At 37.0% G+C, this 24,800-nt stretch overlaps 1 protein-coding gene across 5 annotated transcripts in view; it reads right to left on the reverse strand.

Annotated features, from left to right (window-relative positions):
* The window catches only part of LOC150089226 (transmembrane 6 superfamily member 1-like), a 160,042-nt gene that overhangs the window by 60,093 nt on the left and 75,149 nt on the right, over positions 1 to 24,800 (reverse strand). For all 5 annotated transcript variants that reach the window (XM_090390388.1, XM_090390385.1, XM_090390384.1 and 2 more), the window contains exon 4: positions 8,424 to 8,506. In XM_090390388.1, coding sequence (XP_090246514.1) covers positions 8,424 to 8,506 — 83 coding nt within the window. The remainder of the gene's footprint in view (positions 1 to 8,423; positions 8,507 to 24,800) is intronic.

The following is a 24,800-nucleotide window of genomic DNA, read 5'->3' on the forward strand; positions in this document are numbered from 1 at the left end:
CACCAAGTTTTGTGTTCTACTTGACATACTATGACAGGAAATGTCTTCAAGCAATCTCAACCCCAGAAAGCGACAATCAGACTGGAACTCTATAAATGGTATCCTCTGCCACTGATCTGGAGTCCACGAATGTCAGAAATGACACCACTTCAAATATCATTTCACATTGTTAACTATGATATTGGGCTTATGTGAAGCAGCCTGCTATTGAATGCAAAACTATGGATGGATGACAGATTGATGGCCTACGTCCTATTGGACCTTTACCATGACATTTTCCAGATAACATGCATTAGGCTGTCCAATATCCATCGTGACAAAATAACATCTACCAAAGTGGATTTTGGGAGGTTCAAATGACTCACAGTTGCATGTACAGAATGTGCATGCAACTGTGGGTCATCTGAACTGTGGGTCACTGTAGTAAAACCACTGGGATTTACATCCATTGATATGCACAAATCGGGAAGTACATAACAGCATTAGTAGAGGCATATGATGCAAGAAAGCAAGCTTATGCAGCATCGGCAAAAAAAAAAAAAAACAAAAACCTCCCATTTCACCTCTCCATTCATTCCAAATGCCTGTCCAGCTATGCCTTAATTTTATTTAGGCTATCAACTTTCACTTCAAAAGATGGAAGTTCTGTTCCGCAAATCAGCCACCCGCTGGCTAAAGGCAAATTTCCACACATCCATTCAACAACTGTCTTTCCTCAAACCCCAGGGGACCACATCTGGTGAGTATGGGCTTGGCAACACCCAGGATCCCCAAATGCTACAAGTGTTGTCATTTTGGGCACATGACACACATGTGTATCCAAGCTCAACCCACTGTAGACACTGTGCTGAGAGAGGCCACGACTTTAACTCATGCCCTAAAATAGAAGACCCACCCACCCACTTGCGCAAAATGAAAATCAATGAAAATACAGGCAGATCATTCCGCCCGTGACAATAAATGCTTGGTCTACACAAAAGCTAAGAGCACATGCCAACTAAGGCTCGATTATGGGGACTTACCTTAAACCATTTAATACTACCACTGTAAAATTTGCTGCACAAATTAATGCCCAACGAGCTAAAGCAATTGCAGTGCAGTTGAGGAAAAAGGCAGATGAGGAGAACCTCGATATCCTCTTTTTTCAAGAGCCATACTCGCATAGTAAAGCAGTCAGAGGGTATCTGTTGACTTATAAGATCGTTCAAGTGGACGGGGAGACCCCATGGTCAGGAACCCTGATCTCACTCTCACCAAAATACCGCATTAGTGCCTTCCCTGGGCAGCCTTATCCCTTTGGGGGAATTTTATGCAGTTTCCCTTTACTCTTGGCCAGGAGAGGATATTCTCCTGATTATTAGATACTTACAAAGCATCTCACTGGAATTTCCAAATGCGAAAATAATCATTGCTGCAGACGTAAACTGCAGGTTGCCAGCGTGGTTCAGCGAAACTCAAAATAGACGAGGTACAAACACCGGATAAAGACTGGAAGAATATCTTTCAAACAGTTGTTTCTCAATTCTCAACCAACCAAATAACCTACCGACCTTCTCTAGTACAATGCGGGAAGCCACAATTGATATCACCCTGGCCACAAGATCCGTTGCACAACACCTTTCATCCTGGACAGTTAGAGAAAGCAGGACCACCTTGGACCACCATGTAATAACTTTCCAAATGCATCGATCAGTAAGCCAACAACCAATTATAAGGCAAACTCTCCATAGATTTGCAGTTGACAAGGCAAACTGGCAGCAATTTAAGGATTCACTGATCATGGCCACCCGCTCTCTCAGCACAGTTGGACTGGACCCAGACCAGCACCAAAAAGGCAATTGTAAGCCTAGTCACTGAAACCTCAAATAACTCTATTAAAAGGAAGAAACCTTCTCTTGGAGCCATATCCTGGTGATGCCCAGAGCTCCAACAACTGCAACGGGAAGTTTACACCCGACGGAAAAATTTTCAACGCGCAAGACGGACATGGCCGGAGGTGGAAGTAGAGTATCTCAAGCAGCAGTACTGAACAGCAAGAAATGAATACACAGCCCTGATTAAACAAAGGAAGAAGTGCTCCTGGGAGCACCTAGTCTCTACAGTTGGAAATTCTGCTCCATGGTGAGTGAATTTAAGGATTCACTTATCATGGCCACCGGCTCTCTCAGCACAGTTGGACTGGACCCAGACCAGCACCAAAAGGCAATTGTAAGCCTAGTCACTGAAACCTCAAATAACTCTATTAAAAGGAAGAAACCTTCTCTTGGAGCCATATCCTGGTGATGCCCAGAGTTTTCCAACAACTGCGATGGGAGGTTTACACCCGGAGGTTTACGGAAAAATTTTCAACGCGCAAGACGGACATGGCCGGAGGTGGAAGTAGAGTATCTCAAGCAGCAGTACTGAATGGCAAGAAATGAATACACAGCCCTGATTAAACAAAGGAAGAAGCGTTCCTGGGAACACCTAATCTCTACAGTTGGAAATTCTGCTCCACGGGGAGTGGTCTACAGAGTGATCACAAACTCCCCAGGGTAGAAGTCATCCCAGCCACCAAGATGCCACAAGGCACATATACAAAGATATGGTCCGAATCTATAAATAACATCCTTGACGCCATGTTCCTTCAACACACGCCACCAAACACCCCAGAGCAAATACTACTATGTGAGGAAAACAGCACATACACCACGGCCCAAGTGGAAGACCGCTTCACCAAGGAAGAACTGGACACTGCTGCAGGAAAAATAAAAAACAAGAAATATCCAGGAGAAGATATTCTGGAGCCCGAGATCATAAAGAAGGCTGTTGAAACCATCCCAAATGAGATCTTAAACCTCTTCAACCATTGCCTTGAAGCAGGCCATTTCCCAGCAGTATGGAGATCTGCAAAATTAAGGCTTATTCTCAAGGATCCAGGACAAAACCCTAAGACCTTCTGGAGTCATACCGGCCCATCGCTCTTCTATCCATACTAAGCAAACTCCTAGAACATCTTCTAAGCAATAGATTGAAATTCATTACCCCAAGGCTGGCCTTCACTCTGAAAACCAATACAGCTTTCGAAGGGGATGCTCCACGGTGGATGCCTTAGAGAATATCATCAAAGCAGATACCACTACCAATCATAAATACTTCCTTGTCATTGTCATTTCAGTAGATTTTGCCGGGGCGTTTGACTACCTCTGGTGGCCAAGCGTCCTCGGCAGACTCCGGAAAGCAAAACTACCAGCTAATTTGTACAATTGTATAAAAACTTATCTCGCAAACAGAAGAGTAACCGTCAGTGCTCCGTACTGCTCAGTCTATAGAGGATGCCCACATGGCTCAGTACTTGGCCCACTTCTCTTGCTCGACAGCTTTCTGAACCTTGACATTGGTGATGCGAGATCACAGGCCTACGCGGATGACCTGATCCTGATGTTGGCGGCAAACTCAAGAGCTCAACTAGAGATTTCTGCAAACCATGCTATAAATATCCTACAAGACTGGGCCACCCAAAACCACTTAAAGATATCCACCAACAAAAACCTGTTCCATCCTACTTAAAGGTTCTCTCAATATCAGAAGACCACCCCAGATAAAGATTCAGGAAACAACAATTAAGCTTTCCACTGAACTTAAATATCTTGGTATTTTGCTAGATAAAAATCTAAATCTGTCATTCACACCCCATCTTACTTACCTCCAAAGCAAAATCAAAAATACTCCGCAAATAGTCTGGAGACTAGGCACCTCGCTGGGGCCTAGTCTCCAGACACTGTAATTTGAAAAACTTAAGCCTTTCTTTGTTAGAGCAACCCTTTGTTCCATTCACTAATCTTGTTGCCCTTTTCTGTACTCGTTCCAGCAGCTCTACATCCTTCTTCAAATGAGGCCTCCAGACCTGCATACAGTACTCAAGGTGTGGCCTGACCATTGCCTTATACAAGGGAATAATCACCTCCTTATCCCTGCTAGAAAAATTCCTGTATATCATTGACAAGGCACCATGAGCTACTCTTGCAGCCCATCTGAACTGTTCAGAGAACTTCATATCTGCCTGAACAATTACCCCAGGTCCTTTTCATTCTCTACCACTGTCAGTGTAGTACCACAGAGTTGATACGTTGCTCTGGGGTTACTATTTCCCATATGTAGTACTTTACATTTGTCAATGTTAAACTTCATTTGCCACCTCTCAGCCCATCTGCTCAACCTTTCCAGATCCTGTTGCAGCAGCATAGCATCAGTAGTGTCCTTAACAACCCTGCCAACCTTTATAACATCTGCAAACTTGGACATTAAGTTTAATATACCATCATCAATATCATTTATAAATACAGAAAACAACAATGGACCCACTGAACCCTGAGGAACTCCATTAATAACATTAGTCCAAGATGAACAGTGTCCATTGATTACCACTCTCTGTATTCTCCTCCTCAACCATCCCTTTATCCATAGCAGCAATTTGCCTCCAATGCCACACTGCTCCAACTTGTGCAGCAGTCTTCCATGTGCAACAGTATTAAAAGCCTTTCTAAGATCCAAATATATAATATCAAATTATTCCCTGCATCTAGTTCTTTTGTGCCTGCATCACAGTATCCAATCAAATTGGTCAGGCAAGACTTTCCCTTAACAAAACCATGCTGTGTCCGAGCTATAACTGAAATCTTGTCTAGATGATCCTGCAGTGCTGCTTTAACTAGTGCCTCCATTAATTTTCCTGGAACAGAAGTTAAACTCATAGGTCTATAATTACTTGTGTCAGCCTTTGTCCTCCTTTGTGTATTGGGGTTTGGTTTGCACATCTCCAGTCTATGGGTACCTCCCCGAGTCCAAAGAAGCTCTCATAAATTATGGCTAGGGGCTTGCTTACTTCCTTTGCTGCCTCCTTTAATATAACTGGATAGATCCCATCCACCACGGGTGCCTTTTTTATGTTTATCCTCAACAATTTCTCCTCCACTTTCCTCTCAGTTATTACAAAATCATCTTGTTTAGTTTGTTAGCCACCTGAGCAGTATACTCAACTGTTGAACCATCAATATCCAGTGGACCAATCTGATTCATCCCTTTCCTTCTAGAGTTTACATAGGTAAAGAACTCTTTTCTGTTTTTCTTTGCATCCTTTGCCAAGGATTTCTCATAACATGCCTTTGCCTGCCTAATCTCCTTAGTGACTTGGTTACAGACCAGCTTATATCTATCATAGGCTTCCATGTCACCCATTAATTTATATGTATCCCGTTCATCTGACATACATTTAGGCCTAAACCTTGAACAATATTTCTTAGTTGGTATGTAAAGCCTAGTAGCTTCCAAGATAAGTTCTTTGAATGCTTCCCATTTTGAATTTGCTGTTGGTAACATCATCATTAGTTGGTCCCACTGTATAGAATTTAAATACGGTCTCAGACCATTGTAGTCGCCTTTACGAAAGCAAAAACCCTTCCCTTTTCCTCTGATGGTAGTTACCTCTTTGAGTAAATCCTACTTCAACACACTGTAATCACTGCTACCTAGTGGTTCCTTTATCTGCAGATTCTTAATGCATGAAGAATCACTACTGATAATCAAATCAAGAGTATTACTCCCTCTAGTTTCCTCCCGAACATGCTGATGTAGAAAACAATCATCCAATAATTCCACAAAAGCCTTGCTAGTATGTGAGTGACCAACCCACAAATTCCAGTCAATATCTGGGAAATTAAAATCCCCCATTATAAGACTCTCTGATTGACTGGCCCACTCTATTTCCCTGTACAGTTTTTTATTATACTCATCAGAGTCATTAGGCCTATAGCACACTCCTACTCTCAATTTTGATCTCCCAATGCTTATGTCACACCAAACTGACTCGACACTGCACTGTTCACAGATATCAACTGGCTTCACTTCCTTGGATTTTATGTGTTTCTTAACTAATAGCATAACCCCTCCTCCCTTCCTATCCTGTCTATCCTTTCTGTACACATTGTACTCCCCAAATTCCAGTTCTGCATTCCTTATATCTGTGTGACACCACGTCTCTGATATCCCAACAATATCTGCCTTTGATGTTTTGAGCAATGCCTCAAATTCATCAAATTTATTTACCAAACTCCTAGCATTGGTGTACATGCAAGTATACATGCACCTTTTCTTATTCTTAGCTACCCTAACACAACCGGTGTGTTTACTTGTACCGCAATGACTCCCAGCAGTATCTGAAATATCCTGCATCTTGTTTTTCAGGCTTCTGCTCATTCCAATAGAAGCAGTGCAAGAATCTCTTTCACCTCTGCTAGTGGCTACTGTTGATCTATTAGTCTTTGTCTCCCCCCCAAGCTAGCAGTTTTCCAACCCATCTAACACTGCCTTGATAGTATCAGCAAATATTCTTTGCAAACTGGATCACTTTTAACTTGAATTCAGCACTGTATGAAAATCTTTTCTGCGCCATTTCTGAGCAGAACATGGCAAAACGTAACCTAATATACCGGTAACAGTGTGAAACAATGAGCGCAAAGACAACAAGCGCGAAAAACCAGGAAATGCAAGTAAAAAAATCTACAACCACTGTATAAGACACACCCAGTTTTTAGACCCCAAATTTTTCAAAATTTTTCAAATTTTTTATGCATCTTATACATGGGGAAATACGGTATATTAAGTGAGGCAGCAAAGGAAGTAAGCAAACCCTTAGCCATAGTTATGAGAGCATCCTTGAACTCAGGGAAGGTCCTCACAGACTGAAAATGTGCAAATGTATCCCCAATTCACAAAGGGGAAAAATGAGTGACACGAGTAATTACAGACCTGCTAGTTTAACTTCTGTTCCGGGGAAAATAATGGAGTCACTGGTTAAAGAAGCATTGCAGGATCATCTAGACAAGACTGCAGTAATAATTCAGACACAGCATGGGTTTGTTAAGAGGAAGTCTTGTCTAGGGAACTTGTGTTATGATACAGTCAGACATGAATTTCTCCAAGCATTGTAGACAGGTTTCAAGGAAGGCCTATGGCATCCTATCGAAGATTTATCGAATAATTGTTAGTAGAGATAAGGACGTCATAATCTAATTATATAAAGTTATTGTTAGACCACACTTGGAATACTGCGTTCAAGTATGGAGACCGCACCAAGAAAGACATTTACTTCTTGAAAGGGTCCAAAGATGGGTAACTTGCCTGGTGAGATCGGCAAAAGGTCGTTCATATGAGGAAAGACTTCGAATATGTGGGTTGCAGAGCTTGGAAACTAGGCACCTTAGAGGAGACTTAATTGAGGTGTTTAATGCTCTGAGAGGCAAAAGTAAAATGAATGAGGTTGAAATTTTCATGGTTATAAAAGGTACTAGAACTAGGGGCCATAATTTCAAGTTAAGGGGGGAGATGTTTAGACTGGATTGCAGGAAGTTTTATTTTAGGCAGCAAGTTATAAATTACTGGAATAAGTTACCTACATGGGTGTTAGCGGCTGACAGTTTGGGGAAATTCAAAGGTCAGCTGGATTAAAGCATAGCTGCCATTTTTCTGACCATCACTGAAGTCTATCTAGGTCACTCTGAAGAATTACCTACGGGAGGGGGGAAACTCATAGGTTGTCTATTTTGTTTTCTCTTATTATTTTTTAAAATTTTATTCTTCTTATTATTATTTTATTTAATTTTATTTATTTATTATTATTTTTTTGGGCTAGTGCAGCATAAGCCATAGGCTTCCTTGCACCACGTGGCTAATACTAATACTTTAAATTTGTTAACAGGAGAGACTGTTCTTACAGGGATGGGTACACTTAAATAGAAGGAGTGCAAGTACATTTGCTAATGATATTGAGGCAGTGTGGCATCAAGATTGGGCAAGCTCAATGCTGACACAATTCTTCCTCTTGCTCAGACTACATATGGGGGAACATAATTTCAAACTGAGGATAGATGGTTGCAGGATAGATGTGCAGAAGTTTGCTTCAGCCAGTGGGAAGATGACTGTTGGAACTTCCATCTGTTGTTGTGGAAATGGGTAGTTTGAATAAATTCAAGGATGAACTAGTCAAACTATTGGAGGGAATGGGCAGGCGATGTGAGAGCTTTTTTTTTTCTGAAGCTGTATAAATAATAAATAAATAAATAAATTTTCTGTTTATACTCCGGGACGACCAAACGGTCAGAGGAGTTCACAAGATAGAATACAAGAAACAGCACCATATTCAGCAGTCACGGGCTTGAACCCCGGTCACTCAAGGCACGTGTACTTATGCACCCGCACGCCTAACCACTAGGCTACGGCGGCCTTTTTAAGTTTGACTGGTTTCATCATTTACCACTACCAATACTAATAGCACAGCCAATATTTTTCAGTCTTCTGCATTTCAAAAAAAAAAAGAAGTTTCTTATGGTGTATGTGCATATCATTTCTGCAAGAGATCATGAAACATATTTTAACTCATCACTTACCAGTAAGAACACTGAGAAGCATTACCACCATGCTATTTGAAATGGAACCACACCAAAATAATGCAACTTCATAGAATGTATTACTAGAAATGCAAAGAAAATTTGTCTTATCTTTGCTGTACATAAAAAATTAGTCATATTTTATATTATACTAAACTACTATCAATTCAGAGTCAAAAAATAAAGAGATGTAAAAAAAGAAAGCTAATATTATTTGGATAGGCAATACAATAGGCCTTTGCAGATTGTGGATTTCCTGTTCTCATATTTCGTAACTTTTTTTTTTTTTTTTAAATATACCTTACACAAACAAGGGCTTGTTGTGCAAGCATTTATGACAATGCTTGCACAACAAGACAATGACTCTCACCGTGCCTGCAATGAAAAGTAGTAAGCAATGGGCACTAGGATGGAGTGAAAAGGTTTTTGGAAATTTAATTTGTAGTAGTGTGGAAAATTTGCCTTGTGTTGCCTCCAGTAAGTCTGTAAATCACAGAAATTGAAATATATAAACAAAATATAAATATATGTACAAAAATATAACCACACCGGCCCACTGGATACTCGTTTTAATTTTAGCACTTTTATTCACCAATCTTTTTAGTTTTCTTCTTTAGTTATTTGTATTTACTTTTATTCTATTCAGTGTTTATTCTTATTTATATAAATATTATATTAAATTATTATTTTAATTCTTGTGTTTGTCAGTTCACTGTAGGAAATCTTTCACATCAAGCCTGGAAATGGCCTTAAATTAAGCAATTGAAGAGGTTATCTTTTATAGAAATATTTAATAAATTTTCCAAATCAAGTCATTTCAAAATTTGTAAAAATTGTAAAGTTTTACTAGTAATTCTCTTCCATAAACCTCAGTTTTTTTTCCTTTGAGGCAAACCAAAACTTAATATTAACCTATCAGCAGTAGCTCTACCAATCATAATAATAATGGTGGCATGTAGTCTGACAGATCCAAAATTTTCTTTTTTATTTGGTTTTCTGAATTCTGCTGAGAGTAAACTAATGAATTATCTTTTATTAATGGATTGAAATTCTTATTAAATGGAATTTTTAATTTTTTTTTATGAAAAATTGAATATTTACAAATGTCTTTTTACATCTCATATTTTCACAAAATTTGAAACAAAAGTTTTATTAATTTTGCTGAAAAAAAAAAAAAACCTATACATAAAATATAAACACAAAACTATTAGTCTCTTCCAAATTTAAGTTTATAAAATTATGCATTACCCATGTACACATACTTCTGTTTAGAATACACAAGGGTAAATCAGAGTTAAAGGCAATTTTTTATTAAATCAAGAAAAGGAAAATATACAAATATTTTAGTATTAATTTTTAATGTAGACATCGGTCCACAAGTTTCTTAATGACATTGAAGAAAAAAAACTTTTGATTGTTCATGAAGCTTGTGCACCATTTCTTCTACTTTGTTGTCATTTTAAAATTAATGCCCATGTAATGCTTTATTTGAGAGGACCAGGTATGAAGGAGTGAGGTCTGGATTGTATGGTGGGTGAGGAATAAGTTCAAAATGAAGTTTCTGAATCATTTCAATGGTTACTGTAGCTAAATGAGATCAAGTATTGTCATAGTGCAGAAGAACAGCAAATCACTGACTACAAAATTTTTTGACAAAAAACTCTATATTTACTGTGAATAGTCAGTTTAAATTTCTCTTTCAACATGGCATAATATCTTGCATCAGGACATTTTCTTCTATATTCTTAATAATGTTTCACAATAATCTTTCACAATATTCAAATTCAAAAACAATGTAACATGATTCTTCTACAAGACACACTTTTGAATATTTTGAATAATAAAAAGATTTGTAGAACAGCACATTTGCCTTTCAGTTGCAGTTATTGGGTTGAAGTCAGGCTGCTGTTTTTATTTCTCTTAATTTTATCAGATATCTGACTCGTGTAGGCTTCAGAGTTGATTAAACTTTTGCAATCAATGTTGCGATGATTTATGAGGTGAAGGAATGCATTGTGGAACATCCTGTCCATTTGTTTGAGTCTGGAGAGCTTGGATTTGAATTGATGGTTTCTTGAATTTTCTCTTTTGGGAGCAGTTATTATATTGGCTAAGTTTGGTGAATTGCATGCAGAAGTAATTAACTCTGCAAGAAGCATGACTCCAGACTCGTTGATTATCTATTGCAGAGGCATTGTTTTTAAGTTTTCATAAAGTCATTGCCTGAATATTGTATGGGGAAAATGAAGCTTACTATTGAGCCATCTAAGAACCCAATATTCTAGGACAGGGGTGGCCAACAAGTCGATCGTGGCTTTAATTTTAGTTGATCACGACGAATTTTAAATATATATAAAAAAGGTTCCCAGGGGCTCACATCTGGTGAGTGTGGGTTTGGCACACCCATGGTCCTGAGCTAGATATCATCATTCTTCTCTTCCTTGGTGATGCCCTTCTACTTCTGACTCTTGTTCGTTCTCTCTCTCTCTCACTCAGGGTAATTCAGAAATTTTTTCTCTTTTGGCTGGCGCAGCAGAAGCCTCAGGCTTCCTTGCACCATATGGCTAATAATAATAATAAAAATTAGTCAAAATCTAAATGTTATTATTATTATTAAGAGTCCCACTGCATACGCTTATTACAAATCCATTGTAATAAGCGACAAGACTACTCGTTGCCGGCGCCTCCGTAGCCAGGTGGGCAGGAGCACCAGGGCGTAACACATGCTTCTTGATAAGACCGGGGTTCGAGCCCATTCCCACCAAATACGAAGGATGGGGAAAGGTCAGGGAATGACCACCGCATATCCCCGGAGCAATATGGCCTTAGTTGCTAATGCTCCTAAAAACCAAATAACAACATACTCGTTGCCACGCAGCTGCTAGGCTTGTCTAGTGAAAATTCATGCAATTACGTTGGGGAGAGCATGTGTATGTGTGAAATTCTTATTTAGCTTACTTAATATTAATAACTGGACAGTACTTATACTGTTAATTTGATTTGATTTAAAATGAATACTACGAAAAAGGGTAAAATGTATCATTTTCATCAAGAGTAGGAACTAGAATACTTTTTTGTAATGATAAAAGAAAAATGTTGTTGAATTTGCAATGCTTCCATGGCTATACTCAAAAAAGGATATTTAAAAAGGCACTCCAAGTAAATACCAATCAGATTTTCTGCCTAATAGTGACCTTAGAAAAAATAACTTAAAAGTACTTAAATCCAGATTATTCACACAACAAAATTTCTTTGTGACACCTAATTTACAATCTAAAGCACTAAAGACCATCAATTAAAGTGAGTCATCTTCTTGCAAAAAAAATGCAAACCATTTTCTGATGGTCAATTCATCAAAGACACATTTGTAGAAATAACAGATTCCCTTTTTTGAAAATTTTAAGAAAAAAATTGAAATAAAGGTGCTCTTCAAGATCTGCAATTATCTTGAAATACTGTGAAGCGATGCATCGAAAATATGAGTAAAAATGTGATCGAACAATTGCGTGCTCATATTGCTAATTGTGTGTCCTTTTCTTTACAACTGGATGAATCTAGAGATGTCAGTGATACAGCTCAATTGCTTGTTTTTGTTCGTATGGTTTTTGATGATTCTGCCACTAGAGAAGAACTGCTGGGTAAGTTTTTGTTAAAAGAAAGAACTAGAGGTCTTGATATATTTAATGTATTCAAAAATTTTATTGAAAAAATTAAATTACCACTATTTAAGCTCGTATCAATAACAACAGATGGAGCTAAAGCAATGATGGGGCATCTTAACGGATTCATAAAAGGATGAATTCTCAGATTTTTTTGAGTTACCACCAACAAGTGTTAGCCAGCAAAAGATTAAATTCTAAAAGTGTTATGAACTTAGCTTTCAAAATTGTGAATTCCATCGGGGGACAATCTCTTCAAAGGAGACTTTTCAAAATGCAACTCGATGAAAATGAACCAGATCTGATATTACACACAGATGTGAGGTGACTGAGTCAGAGTAAGTCTCTACAGAGATTTTGAAATTTGCTGAATGAAATTAAAAATTTGAGCAGTTACAAGGTACTGAGTGGTTGTGTGATCTGGCTTTTTTGGCAGATTTTACCAGTGAATTAAGTGATCTGAATTTGGAATTACAGGCAGCTCCCGCTTTATGAGTACCTGGGTTTACGAGTTTTTTTTTTTTTTTTTTTTTCAAGTATCAAGTCTCAACAAAATCAAAAATATGAACATTAATTGCAAAAAATGAATGTTAAACATTCATAAATACTGCATTTCAAATCATGTGTGTAGCTATACAATACAGTGCATTCCACTTTATGATATTAATCCGTTCCAGAGACACCATTATATCGTGAAAATATCGTAATGTGAACCCAATAACACATTGTTTTTGGTAATTTGTTCAACGACCTCAGAAGTTGAAATTTTCGCTAGATAACTCTCTTTTTGGTCATTTTTTTATAGTGTAAATTATATTAGTTACCAATTCAAATCATTAAAATGCACTACACTTTCATCGTTATCATATGTTCTGTTATAAGAACCAATTTTAAATATTTTGTGATATTTTTCTAAAGCACATTTCTGGAGGTCACAACCATAAAACAATAAAAACAATTTGCACTTTCTGGTTCATTGGGCTTTTCTGTTACTGCAAGCAATTATAAATGGGTAGTAAACTCGATATTATTGCATTTTTGAAAATACCGATAGCTGGAATTGTGTGGTTTTTAACGTTATTATGGTGAAATGTGTTTCCTTTTTACTGAAATCTTCAATCATATAAAAAACATAAATAAATTTTCAAAATATTCTCTTTATTCTTTTTTTTTAAGCTTCGTAAACTTGTTACTATGCGCAAATTGTGTTAGTTGCAATTTGTGCATTCTGTTAAAAATGCTTATGCATGCTATCGTGAAATTTATAAAGAAAAGAGAAGATTATCTTGAAACCAAACGACTCTTGAAGCATTTCTGAAGAAGACGACTACTTGTGCAACAAACTAACGAGTGCCGAGCCAATAATGAGTGATCAATGAGTGTGCATTTAGTCGACGATGACTGTGAAGAATAAACATTCTTTAACATTTGTAAGTCATAAATAATTTCTCTATTATTATAATTTGCTTGATTTTACAGGCTATGTTTTCATTTCTTTGGATAAATCAATCATTGTTTAAATAAACTAATTTCATTGTTGATAACGTAACCCCTGTTTTTAACATTATGTCTATGGGAAATAAATTCCTGCTTTACGAGCATATGTTAGGAACGAAGTAACTTGTAAAGTCGGGAACTACCTGTACAAGGAAAAAATAAAAATGTGGGTGACATGATTATTAGTATTTCTGCATATAAATATCAATTTTTGGCAATGGCTAAGGATCTAAAAAAAAAAAAAATTCGATCGTTTTGCAAATATGCAAGATCATTTGCAAAAATATCCTGTTTTTGAATTTAATAGTGAGAAATATGTTTCAGAAATTGAGAAAGTTGTGGATGATTTTCAAACCAGATTCAGTGATTTTAAAACAATTGAAGACATTGTTCAATATATTTCTTATCCATTTAATGTCGACTTAGACACAAAACAAATTTCAGAAAAAATCGCTGAGATTTTTCACACAGAGAAAATATTATTTGAAAATGAAATTATTACATTGTGAAATGATATCTTCCTAAAAGACAGATCATCAGAAAAAGATTTTTGGAAATATGTTTGCTGAGAAAAATACCCAAATTTAAAAAAATGCAGTAAACTTTTATATTCTTGTTTTAATTCCACATATCTATTTCACATAGATATGTGAATCAGCTTTTTTGTATTTGAAACAAACAAAGACAAAGAATCGTTCTACTCTTACAGACTTGCATACAGAAGATTCTTTACGGTTGGCCTAATCACAGTATATCCCCGATTTTTAAAGTTTGGCAGATGACATTAAGACACAAACTTCACATAAATTAAAAATTTAATGTATGAATTTAAATGAAATTCTTGATGGTAGATTGAGGCACATTTTGAAGAAAAAAAGTAGATTGCATAACAAATTAAGTTCGCCAAGCCTGTTCTAGGGCAAGGAATTTCCTGACAGTTACTTGAGGAGCACCGCACCAGATTTTGGAAGCATAAGACAGAATGGGAAAGATGCATCTTTGAACATGCTTAATGACTATTTTTTGTCTTGAATTGCTGCTGTTTCTTCTTTGATTAACCATTTTGCTTTTTGAATTTTTTGAGCAATATATAAATACCTTCACCAATATCAATGATAAATATAGAAAACAACAATGGTCCCAATACTGAACCCTTGGGGGATTCCACTAATAATGTTAGTCAACAATGAGCAGTGTTCATTGATTATCACTCTCTGTCTTCTCTAACCCAACCAGCCCTTTATCCATAGCATCAACTTGCCCTTAATGCCATACTGCTCCAATTTGTACAGCAGTCTTTTATTTGTAGGAGTATCAAAAGTTTTCCTGAAATCCAAGTATATGATATCAAAATTATTTTTTGCATCCAGTTCCATTGTGACCACATCATAGTACCCAATCAATTTGGTCAGGCAAGATTTTCTCTTAACAAACCCATGCTATGTCTGAACTACAACTAAAGTCTTATCTAGATGATCCTTCATTGCTTCTTTAACCAGTTGATCCTACCCTTCGTCAATTGGGGGATACATTTGTAGATCTCCAGTCCATGGGGACCTCCCTTGAGTCCAAGGATGCTCTCATAATTATGGCAAAGGGTTTGCTTACTTCCTTTGCCGCCTCCTTTAATATAACTGGATAAATCCCATCCATCCCAGGTGTCTTTCTTATGTTTAACTTCAATGATTTCTTCTCCACTTTGGTCTCAGTTATAACAAAATCATTTAGCTCCCAGTTAGAGTTTAATAAGCTTCTGTCCTCCACTTCCCTACAAAATTCCTCATGTGTGAATATAGATGCAAAATACTCATTCAGTTTTTCAGCTACCTGAGCAGGATCATTAACAGTGCAGCCATCGATATCAAGTGGACCAATCTGATTCAATCTCCTTCCTTCTAGAGTTTACATAAGTAAAGAAGTCTTTGCTGTTTTTCTTTGCATCCTTTGCCACAGATTTCTCGTAATCAGCCTTCGCTTGCCTAACCTCCTTTGTTACTTGATTACAGACAAGCTTATATCTGTCACAGGCTTCTGTGTCATCTGATAATTTATATGCAACCCATGCATTCTTCTTCTCTGCCACGAGTTTCATTAGTTTCTCTGATATCAAATCAGAGAAACTAATGATAGATTTAGGCCTAAGATATCTTTGATATCTTAGGCCTAAACCATGAACAGTATTTCTTAGTTGGTACGAAAAGCCTAGTAGCTTCGAAGATTAGCAGTGGCATTGAAATTAGTAGATGCAAGAAAACAAGCTTATATAAAGCTTCGGCCAAAAAAAAAAAAAAATCCCATTTCACACCTCTATTTGCTCTAAAAGTTTGTGCAATTCGTCTGTGAATTTATTTAAGCTATCAACTTCCACAACAACAGATGGAAATTTGTTCGAGTAATCAACCACTCACTGGCTAAAGGCAAATATCTGCACATCTATTCGACAACTGTCTTTCCTCAACTTCAGTTTATGCCACCTCAGGTTTGTAATCTGAGTAAGAAGTAAAAGTTTATCAGCATTGAGCCTGCTCAATCCACTCAAGGCCTTATACACCTCAATCAGATCACCTCACAGGTCCCTAGTCAGCAGATGCTGCAATTTGCAGAACTTAAGCCTTTCTTCATAAGAGCACCCCTTTGTTCCCCTCACCAGTCTTGCTGCCCTTATCTGTACTCATTATAACAACCCTACATCCTTCCTAAAATGAGGCTTCCAGACGTGTATGCAGTACTCAAGTTGTGGCCTGACCAATGCCTTATACAAGAGAATAATCACCTCCTTATCACTGCTAGAAAAATTCTTGTATATCATTGACAAGACCCCATGACTTACTTTGGCACCTGTCTGCACTGCCCAGAAAACTTCATATCTGACTGCACAATTACCTCCAGGTCTCTTTCATTCTCTAGTACAGTCGGTCCTCGTATAACACTTGTTTGCATTACACGAATTCGATCATACACGATTTATAAATAGGGGAACGTTATCTTATATAACACGAACCGAATTCGCTTATACACGATTCGCCTTTGTGAAATAGCACAGGAAATAGCAGTCGAATGCGGAATCACCCCAACTGAACGCAACATGATAGGAACGAAGAAGATTCTGAAAATGTATTTATGTGTTTTATATCAGTGAAGGAGAAACACATTTCACCATAATAACGTAAAAACCAACACAATTCCAGGTATCGGTATAATCGCAAATGCAATTAGATCAAGTTTACTGCCAGTTTATAACAGATTCCACTAACAAAAATGCAACTGGAAATTGTTTTTATTGTTTTATGGTAGTAACCTCTAGAAATGTGCTTTAGTAAAATGTGAGGTGTTAATAGTGTATCTCTGCCTTTACGGTGTTCTTTATTCAGTTGCTACACACGTGCAGCTTTGTTTATGTGTATCAAGCGTGCCTCCTTGTTTTGTAAGTGCTTTATTCCCTAAAAATGAGTAAAATACTTAAAAGGTGTGAAAAGGAAGCGTCCTGGTGAAGACACTGCAGATTCAGAGAGAAAAAGAAAAGCAATATCGATAAACAGAGGCGGACTGGATCAAAAATTCTTACCCGGGAAAATTTGTAGTGGCCTCATACTATGGTTTATGGCCAAAATCACACTGGCCTCCAGCCCCCGGGGTTTCCCCGGTAACGCTTATGGCCAGTCCGCCTCTGTCGATAGAGAAAAAATATGAAATTGTGAAATGCTTTGAGCGAAATGAAAGGCCATGTAATATTGCACATGCTACAGACCTAAATGAGGCAATGCCGAGAATTACAAAGAATGCAGAGAAAATAAAAACAACTTTCATAGCAGGAACAACTCAAAGTGTAATTAAAATCCATTAGATTAAGACACAAAGAATTGGAAGAGATGGAACGGCTGTCATCTCTTTGGATAGAAAATCAAACAAAAAGCAAGTTTGCTTACGATAGAAGCAAAAGCATTAGCAATATTTTATTACGACTTACGTATTATAATTTATACTTACGTATTATAAAATACGTAAGTATTTTATTACGACTATTTTATTTAATATAATAAATTTTTTACGAATAAAATACGTATTTTATCCGTAAAAAATACTTTTTTAGTATTAAAAAATACTAAAAATACTTTATTATAATATAATATTATTTTTATTACGTATTTTAATCGTTATAAAATACGTAAGTATTTTATAACGATTAAAATTACCCGATTATTTATTGTGTTTGGTAATGTTTTGGTTCAAATGTGTGTTCAATCTTGGGTGGTCGGCACCTAACCCTACTTTTCCCATAGGGGCTGTTGTTTATATTGCACGATTTTGCATTGCACGAGGCTTTCTAGGAACGCAACTATCGTGCTATACGAGGACAGACTGTACCCTGAGTGTAACACCACCCAGTTGGTACATTTCTCTAGGGTTATCAATATGCAGTACTTTGCATTTGTCAATACAGTCAGTCCTCGTACTACACGATTCGCCTTTGTGTTTACAAGAAATGGCAGTCGAACACAAAATCACCCCAACCGAACGCAACACGATAGGAATGAAGAGAAGATTCTGAAAATGTATTTGTTTTTTTATATCAGTGAAGGGGAAACACATTTCACCATAATAACGTAAAAACCAACACATTCCAGGTATCGGTATAATCGCAAATGCAATTAGATCAAGTTTACTGCCAGTTTATAACAGATTCCACTAACAAAAATGCAACTGGAAATTGTTTTTATTGTTTTATGGTAGTAACCCCTAGAAATGTGCTTTAGTAAAATGTGAGGTGTTAATAGTGTATCTCTGCCTTTACGGTGTTCTTTATTCAGTTGCTACACACGCGCAGCTTTGTTTATGTGTATCAAGCGTGCCTCCTTGTTTTGTAAGTGCTTTATTCCCTAAAAATGAGTAAAATACTTAAAAGGTGTGAAAAGGAAGCGTCCTGGTGAAGACACTGCAGATTCAGAGAGAAAAAGAAAAGCAATATCGATAAACAGAGGCGGACTGGATCAAAAATTCTTACCCGGGAAAATTTATAGTGGCCTCATACTATGGTTTATGGCCAAAATCACACTGGCCTCCAGCCCCCGGGGTTTCCCCGGTAAGGCTTATGGCCAGTCCGCCTCTGTCGATAGAGAAAAAATATGAAATTGTGAAATGCTTTGAGCGAAATGAAAGGCCATGTAATATTGCACATGCTACAGACCTAAATGAGGCAATGCCGAGAATTACAAAGAATGCAGAGAAAATAAAAACAACTTTCATAGCAGGAACAACTCAAAGTGTAATTAAAATCCATTAGATTAAAACACAAAGAATTGGAAGAGATGAAACAGCTATCATCTGTTTGGATAGAAAATCAAACAAAAAACAAGTTTGCTTATGATAGAAGCAAAAGCATTAGCAATATTTTATTACGTAATAGTCGTAATAAAATACGTAAGTATTTTATTACGATTATTTATTGTGTTTGGTAATGTTTTGATTACAAATGTGTGTTCAATCTTGGGTGGTCGGCACCTAACCCTATTTTTCCCATAGGGCCTGTTGTTTATATTGCATGAGGGTTTCTAGGAACACAACTATCGTGCTATACGAGGACTGTATTAAACTTCAGTTGCTGACTGAAGTTGCTGACTTGTTCATTAAACTTCACGTGCTGACTGTATTAAACTTCAGTTGCCACTTCTCAGCCCATCTGCTCAACTTTTCCAGTCAATTATCCGAAACCTCCCCCAAAATTAAAGTATCTACTTTTAGTGCACTGGGTGTTATGCTGAAATATTACTCCTGCTGCTTAATGCATTCATTTTGATTATTTATTTTAAGATATATGCAGTACAGCATAGAAAAAGTCTTAATTTGTCATTACAGGAGTTAAAAATCAAATGTTGGCTTTAACTACTGTGTGGACCCAGGACAGTCTTCCCACGATGTGATTTTGTTGCATCCTTGTCTGTTGTACCATTGTCTTTTGTGAGCACAGGAGTATGGTGGGTGGGCGCTTAGCTTTCACTCAGTGTGCTGAAAGCCAATGCAGTGTGAGGTTATTCCAGGCTTTTTGTTTCTAATCACTCAATGTTTGAGTTTTTGTTCATGGCTATTTCAATATTTCACAATATTTCAAAGTGAAATATTGTGTTATTTTTGCTTTTTAATTTTAATACTGCTGCCTCTTTGTGTTAATAATGACATCTATAGGCAAAAGAAACTGCAATCCGTTGTCAATAGAAGACAAGATAACAATTATTAATAGACTGGAAAAGGGAGAAACTGGTGTATCTTGTTAAGATTTTTAAAGTTGGTTAAGCAACCATATCTGACATAAAGAGCAGAAAAAATGAAAATTTGAAGTTTACTTTACTACTGAAGTTTACTTTACTCTAAAAGTTTACTTTACTCTAAAAATAAAGATAACCCTGAAAATAGCTAGTAATGAGAAATTAGAAGACGATATTTATTTATGGTTTCTACAAAAGAGAAGTCAAGGTGAACCTATTTCTGAACCTCTGTTATGCAAGAGAGGATTATAATTAAATCAAAAATTTAAAAGCCCATCTGAATTTAAAGCCAGTACAGGATGGTTACATAATTTCAAATCTCGCCACCTTATAAGGGAGCTTGAAGTTCAAGGAGAAGTTTTATCAGGTGATGTCCAGGAAGCAGAAGCTTTTAAAGAGTCTTTTCTGAAAATGGAAGAGGAAGAAGGTTTTCCAAGGATGATGTTTATAATGCAGATGAAACTGGTCTTAATTGGAAGAGTCACTCCCCTGTAAATCACTTGCATCACAATATGAAATGGCTGCTCCTTGTTTCAAAGCTAACAAACAGCATGTTAAAGTTATGGTGTGTGCAAATGCAAGTGGAGAGCATGTTTTACCATTGTTGGTGATTGGAAAATCCAAGAATCCAAGATGCTTTAAAGTTGTAAAGTGCTTACCAGTACAATATAAAGGACAGAAAAATGCTTGGATAAATTCCAATGTTGTTTGGATTGGTTTAGCCAAGATTTTATTTCAAGTCTGAAGAGGCATCGAGAAAATGAGGGTAAAGATGGTAAACTTTTGTTTATTATCAATAATGCACCATTCCACCCTCCTCTTGAAAAAAGGAATTCAATTGACGAGAACTTCACTGTCAGATTTTTACCCTCAAATGTTACAGACCTGCTGCAGCCAATGGATCAAGGTGTTATAGAAAAACTAGAAAAGATGTACAAAAACAAGTCTTGCATTGCTCGCTGCTAGCAGAGGAAGATGAACAGAGCATGGTTGAGTTTTCAAAGAAGCTAAACATTAAGGATTGTTGCTACATGTTAGCAGATGTCTGGAATGTTGTCAGAAAGAAATCTGAAAAAGGCATGGCATAAACTTTGTGGCACTGCCAAAGAGACAGTCACACATGTGCAAAATATGAATGAAGACGTAGGTGAGATTGTAACTTTATTTCAAGGGATTCCCAGGTTTTCCGAGTGTTGGCAAGATGATGCAGAGATATGGTAACAAGGATGCTGATTATCCTGGTTATCCATAATTTAACTAAAGAAGAAATTGTTACATTAGTCCAGGATGAAGAAAGTGCTGACTTTAACCAAGGTGATTCTGATGATGACGAAGAAGGAGGAGGAGGAGTGGGCTCACTCACGTGGAGGACTTCACTGGTTAGAAACTACAATGGCATGAAGTGAGCAACTGTCTGAACGCAGTTCTACGGAGATATTGTTATTAACGAGGATGAGACACCTTGCCGCGAAAAAAAAGAAAATCTCACATGGTTCAAAGAAAAATTCAAGATTACATATTTTTAAAAATAAACCTTACCAAGATTCATTATACTCTCATTTGTGTGCAATTACTTGTGTATGTTTATGTAAAAAAACCGTGATCTGTAGTTGAAACCATGTGAAACAATTAGGTAAGTTCAAAATAAATATGATATACACTTTTTCTTCAAAACGTTTTGGTTATTATGAACAAACCACTTCCTAAATCAATTATTTTTTATAATACTTCATATTTAAAAATAGAGTAGCAATAACTTGCATTCAATAATTTAATTGTAGTCCTAATTACACTTTGTTTCTTATAAGCTGGGTATTCTCATTTTTGTTTGATTATCCAAACTATTTAATTAAGCGAACCAACCTTGGTCCTAATTAGTTCAGATAATAGACATTCTACTGTATTACATTAGGATTACCTGGTAAGTTATTACATATATCCATGTGTACTGTGTCTGTAATATTTTATAAACACAACTATATCAAACTATATTCACAGAGAAGACGAGAAGATTGCAATTTTTAATTAAAGATAATGAAGAAAATTAATGGGGTCTAATTCTGTTTTACAAGAGTTATTTTAATTTTGTATTTGTTTTGATAACTTATTTGAATTAATATTTTAGTTTGTTTTTTTTTTGTAGAATTTGTGTTATTTTAATGTTTCAATAAATTAATGAGAATATTAAAAATTGTTTATTACTTCAACATCCTTTCACTACCTTGCACCACACACCTACTCTCATTTCTTCTTTCCCAGTGATTTAGTAACTAAGAATAACAGTAACAATAGGTGCATGTATACTTGCATGTACACCAATGTTAGAAGTATAGTAAATAAACTGGACGAATTTGAAGTGCTAGTCAAGACATCAAAGGCAGATATTGTTGGGATATCAGAGACATGGATATAAAGATATAAGCAGTGCAGAATTGGAATTTGGGGAGTACAATGTGTACAGAAAGAATAGACAGGATAGGAAGGGAGGAGGGGGTTATACTGTTAATTAAGAAAACAAAATCTAAAGAAGTGCATCAAGTTGACACAGACAGCATGTGCAATGTTGAGTCAGTTTGGTGTGACATAAGCACTGGGAAAGCAAAATAGAGTTATATGCCTAATGACTCTGATGAGCACCCTGTTACAGAGAAATATAATGGGCCAGTAAATAAGACTGAATTATAATGGGGGACTTTAACTTCCCAGATATTGACAGTAACTTGTGGATTGGTCACTTGCACACTAGCAAGACTTTTGTAGATTTATTGGATGACTGTTTTTTACAGCAGAATGTTCAAGAGGCAACCAGAGGGGGTAATACTGTACTCTTGATCTGGTTATCGGTAGTGATTATTAGTGTATAAAGAATTTGCAGAAAAAGGAACCACTAGGTGGCAGTGATCACAGTGTACTGATGTGGAATTTACTTAAAGATATAATTACCATCAGGGGTAAAGGGAACAGTTTTCGCTTCCGTAAAGGTGACTACAGTAGTCTCAGACAGTTTTTAAATTCTGTACAGTGGGACCAACTGATGATGTCACCAATAGCAAATTCTAAGTGGGAAGCATTCAAAGAATTAATTGTGTAAGCTACTAGGCTTTTCATACCAATTAAGAAATACTGTTCAAGGTTTAGGCCTAAATGGATGTTAGATGAACTAACGAGATTAGTGGCAGAAAAGAAAAATGCATGGGATGCATATAAATTTTCAGGTGACACACAAGCCGATGGCAGCTATAAGCTAGTCTGTAATCAAATCATAAAGGAGGTTAGGCAAGTGAAGGCAGATTACGAGAAATCTTTGGCAAACAATGATAAGAAAAACAGCAAGGACTTCTTTACTTATAAAAATTCTAGAAGGAAGGGGATGAATCAGATTTGTCCACTTGATATCGATGGTTCGACTGTTGATGATCCTGCTCAGACAGCTGATAATCTGAATGAGTATTTTGCATCTACATTCACACATGAGGAGTTATTAAGGGAGGAAAATGCCAGAAGTTCATCAAACTGTAACAGGGTGCTTAATGATTTTGTAATAACTGAGAGCAAAGTGGAGGAGAAATTGTTGAAGATAAACATAAGAAAAGCACCCTGAGGTGGATGGGATCTACCCAGTTATATTACAGGAGACAGCAAAGAAAGTAAACAAACCATAGCCATAATTATGAGAGCATCCTTGGATTCAGGGAAAGTCCCCATGGACTGGAGATGTGCAAATGTATCCCCAATTCACAAAGGGGGATCTAAGGGTTATACGAGTAATACAGACCAGTTAGTTTAACTTCTTTTCTGGGGAAAATAATGGAATCACTGGTTAAAGAAGCATTGCAGAGTCATCTAGACAAGACTGCAGTAATAATTCAAACACAGCATGGGTCTGTTAAGGGAAAGTCTTGTCTGACCAATTTGATTGGATGCTATGATGTGGTTACAAAGGAACTGGATGCAAAAAATAATTTTGATATCATATACATGGATTTCAGGAAAGATTTTGAATGGAAGACTACTGTACAAATTGGACCAGTGTGGTATTAAGGATAAGTTTCTACAATGGATAAAAGGGTAGTTGAATGGAAGAAGACAGACAGTGGTAATCAATGGATGATGCTCTTCATGGACGAAGGTTATTAGAGGAGTCCCCTAGGGTTCGGTGTTGGGCCTCCGGTTGTTTTGTATAATTATCAATGATATTTATGAAGGTATATCAGGCTTAATGCCAAAGTTGGAAGATGATACAAAGGTTGACAGAGTTGTTAATGGCAGTAATGGCAGTGTGCTACTGTAATGGGATCTAGAAAATTTGGGCAGATGGGCTGAGAAATGGCAACTGAAGTTTAACATTGACAAATGTGAAGTACTGCATATGAGTAGAAGTTACCCCAGAGAAACATACCAACTGTGTGGTACTACACTTAGGGTGGTAGAAAATGAAAAAGACCTAGGAGTAATTGTTCTGCCAGATATGAAGTTTTCTGAGCAATGCAGACAGGCTGCCAGAGCAGGTCAGGGGTATTGTCAATGATATACAGGAATTTAGCTAGTAGGGAAAAGGAGGTGATTATCTCTTTGTATAAGGCAATAGTCAGGCTATGCCTTGTTTACTGCATACAGTTCCGAAGGCCTCACTTTAGGAAGGATGTAGAGTTGCTTGAGCATGTACAGAGAAGGGCAACAAGATTGGTGAGGAGAACGAAGGGGCCCTCTTACCAAGAAAGGCTTAAGTTCTGCAAATTGCAGCGACTGGAGACTAGGTACCTATGAGGTGATCTGACTGAGATGTATAAGGCCTTGAATGGGTTGAGCATGCTGAATTCTGATGGGATTCTTCTGCTTGCTCAGATTGTGAAACTGAGGGGGCATAATTTCAAATTGAGGAAAGACAGTTGAAAAATAGATGTTTGGAAATTTCCCTTTAGCCAGGGACAGTTAATTGCTGGAAGAAACTTCCATCTGTT

Source organism: Mastigoproctus giganteus, chromosome 2 (assembly GCF_048544385.1).
Source record: "Mastigoproctus giganteus isolate SK-2022 chromosome 2, ASM4854438v1, whole genome shotgun sequence".
NCBI classification, from domain to species: domain Eukaryota; kingdom Metazoa; phylum Arthropoda; class Arachnida; order Uropygi; family Thelyphonidae; genus Mastigoproctus; species Mastigoproctus giganteus.